Raw genomic sequence first — 3645 nt, 5'->3', positions numbered from 1 at the left:
TGAATGGCAGAGACACCGTGTTTTTGTCTTTTTTTTCTCCTCCTGGTTTTGTTCATTTGAGTCTTATACACAGACAAGTTCGGTTCACGAGTGTGAGGAAACGCCTTCGTATCGTCTGAGCGGATTATTGCAGGAGGAGCAGATTGCCTCCCACCTGTTCCTTTCATGTCCACGTTAGGAGAAACTGATGATGTGAAGAGGTGAGACAGTCAGTCAGCAGCAAAAAACAACACCACCAACACAGCTTACAGCTTTCACCAGAGGAAAAACCCCAGAGGTGAGACAAAGTCTTTGCAAGTCACAAGTCTCAGTCCCAAAATGTTAGCACTAAAAGTCAAGTCCAAACCCTAAACTTGTTTTTGAGTCTCAGGTTCTTAGCAAGTCATTACAAGTCATGTTCCCTCTCTGAAATGATACAAAGGAGGGAAAGAAAGACACCATAGCTGTTAGACTATGTTAGACAGTTGTTGCTAAAAATACCACTGCATAAAAAACACTGGTGCTGTGGTAGAGAAATAGCAACAGGAAATAAATAATTACGATATTGGCCCCATTATAGGATGAACCTGATCATAAGACTGCTAACGAATCACTTTTAGGACTGACTGACTCTGACGTTGTGAACACATAATTAGTCTAGTCCTTGAATACAAGACTACCTCCACTTTTTAAACCGTATTCCCAGAAGAAAATGTCTTATATTTAGGCCAATACGATACTATCCACCATCGTGGAGACTATGAAAGACATTTTCACATCAAATCAGGTCTGTCTGTTAGAAACATGGATGTATTAAAGAGAAATAATGTAAAACCTAAACTGACGGCAGCTCCAGCAGCGTATTATGTTTGAAACATAGAGTCAAAAGTTTGGACACACTTTTGTCGGACATGGTCTGACATATGCAACAATTTCCCTAAAATAGATTAAAAGTATTTTTTATTACGATTACATTTTATTACAACCAAAACATAGGATTTCCAGGACCAAAAGCATGGGTATTAACTAATCAATAACAATAACTGATTAATTAGTTATTAGTTCATATTTTTTAGATTACAATAATAGAATTTAAAATTATTCATCATACAGTAAATATATTATATGAATGTAAATATAAATTAATTACAGTTAATTGTTTCATAGCATTTAGTCAGTTGATTTTCCAGTACAATGTGATAACAGGTTTCAGTCTTGTTTTTTACATTCCTGTTATTATCAGGTGTACGAGGTGCACGCTCAGATCGTAGACTTTTGTGCTGACATTTATTTCAATTTTTTTGTTGGTGCTTATGCTCTCAGGATATAATGTATATCTGCTTGACAATGTTATATTAAGGGTCTGTGAATGGGGCTATCACAGTCTAACAGATACTGTTTTCTTTAACTTTTTAATTCTTCAACTGTCAAATGTGTCTGTCTTCTTTTCATTTACTTATATTGGTGGAAAAAAGTATTAAATTGTCAACAGAAATGTCTCAGATCAGGGGGCTGGGGGTCAAGTCATTTCAAGTAAACGTCCAAGTCAAGTCAAAGTCTGACGCTGACTCTGGTCCAGCTGTCAATGTCTGTCTTGTCATCCATCCATCCATCCATCCTTCCCTCTTTCTTTCTTTGTTCCGTTGAGAGTTTGGTTCATTCCTCAAAACACCATCAATGTCAAATTTAGAATATCAAAATAATTACTGTAAACAAATGGGGCCGCCCGCCTCTATCAGAGCTCATGTTAAATCTTCATGTGTTGTTCAAAAGTTCAGCACACTACTTAATATTCCTAAAAAGCACCAATTTGTTATTCTTTTCAGCAAATAACCTGTTTTGTAAAAACCCCTCTCATCATTTTGAAATCAGCACGAGTCAGTTTTCTCTCCTGTGAACAATCAGGAGACAGAAAAAGAGTCAAAGTCTTCTGTCCTTCAGATCACAGCATTGGAGATTTTCTGTCTTGATACTAGTTTATAGAGGAGTTAATGCATCAGGGGGAAGAAGGTGATCAATGTTTGGATAATCCAAGATCAAAGCATGAAGTTGGTAAAAAGTTACAACTTGTATTTTAATTCAAATAGTAATTCATGACCTCATTAACAAAGAAAGTCATGATAAAACACATTACTAAGTTAAGAGTTACTTCCATACTGTGGTCTCTTCTTCCCTATCAATGTATTTTTCTCTCTCTTAAGTCTCTCAGTTTCCCTGAAGGCATCACTGATAACGCTCAGATCATTTATTTCACTTTACCCTCCACCCCTCCTCCTCCTCCAGCTATTAAAGTTCTTCTCTTTTTCTCTCTTGTACAAAGTGTTTTTTCTTTCTTCTTCTACCTTCATTTGTTTTATTTCCCATTCATTACTACTGCTTTCCTCTCTCTGTCAAGGTCAAGTTTGTTTTCTTTCTTTCATGGCTTTTTAATAGCCTTGTCATAAAAGTTAAAAATAGCCTCCGCTCCTTGCCTCTCCCCTCGGTAAATCATCTCAGCAGTGAAACTTAAAGATGATCAGGACGATCCTCTTGTACTCCTTCCTGAAGTTGTGGTTCAGGACGCCATAGACGACAGCGTTGAGGCAGCTGTTGAAGTACGCCATGAAGTAGCTGGCCGTGAACAGCCACTCCGGTATGGCCCGGCTCAGCCTGGAGTCCAGCGCCACCGCCAGTCCGATCAGGTTCAGCGGCGCCCAGCAGACGGCAAAGAGCACGAATACCACAAACATGGTGAGGAAGTTGCGGAGGTCGTGCGGCTTGATTTTGGGTCGCGAGTCCGGCTTGACCCTCCGCCTCACCTGGATGACAAGGATCCAGATTCGCAGGTAGCAGTAGGTGACAATACCGATCGGCAGGATGAAGTGCACCACAACCACTGTGATGGTGTACAGCGAACTGACCGACTGGGCGAAGGTGCAGGAGTACACTCGAGGGTCATACTGCAGCGACTCCACGAACCAGTTGGGCACAATGGCCAGGATGGTGAGCGCCCAGACGAGCACAACGTAGCACATGGTGTTGCTGTTGGAGAAGAGTTTGTCGTACTTGAGGCTGTGGCAGATGTAGCAGTAGCGGTTGATGGCAATGCCCGTGATGTTGAAGATGGAGCCGATGACGCTGAGGCCCATCAGGAAGCCGCTGATCTGACAGTGGATGTAGCCGGCGATCCAGCCGTCATGGAAGATGGCGGTCAGGACCAGCGGGTAGGGATAGATGGCAACCACCAAGTCAGCGAGGGCCAGGCTCACCACGAAGGCGTTTCCTGCAGAGTGAGAGGGGGAAGGTATGACATGAGATTTCAGGCATGACAGTGTGAAAGGTGTGTAATTACTTTGGTTTACCACCAACTGCATTTATTTCGCAGGACTGACAAACATAACTATGAACATTTTTGAATGACTCTCTTCATTCCAGACAGCCATTTGTTTTCTCTTCATATTCTACTTAAATCAACTTGTCAAGTATTTACGGGGAGTCCGGCTCTTTTCAGTGAGTCAGATCATTCGGCTCAGGTCACCAAGAAGAACCGGCTCTTTCGGCTCCCAAATGGCTCTTCATTTTACCACTTCTGCCTTTAATAATTCAGCCAAATTTAGCAATGTTTTGACCTATAATTAGTATGTGTGCACATATATCACTTAAATTATTCAATGTAATTATACTAAA

General features: G+C 41.1%; 1 protein-coding gene across 1 annotated transcript; it reads right to left on the bottom strand.

Moving 5' to 3' along the window:
- Window positions 1-2163: 2163 nt before the first annotated feature.
- On the bottom strand, window positions 2164-3332 carry mtnr1al (melatonin receptor type 1A like). The gene has a single exon (XM_023397988.2). It carries the CDS (start codon window positions 3330-3332, stop codon window positions 2472-2474), a length of 861 nt encoding a protein of 286 aa, XP_023253756.2. The 3' UTR covers window positions 2164-2471.
- Window positions 3333-3645: the final 313 nt, after the last annotated feature.

The sequence above is a fragment of the Seriola lalandi genome, unplaced genomic scaffold (genome assembly GCF_002814215.2).
Source record: "Seriola lalandi dorsalis isolate HSWRI2012SDOR001 ecotype SW California unplaced genomic scaffold, Sedor1 jcf7180002054972, whole genome shotgun sequence".
Lineage (NCBI taxonomy): Eukaryota > Metazoa > Chordata > Actinopteri > Carangiformes > Carangidae > Seriola > Seriola lalandi.
This window is presented reverse-complemented; position numbering and strand designations above follow the sequence as displayed.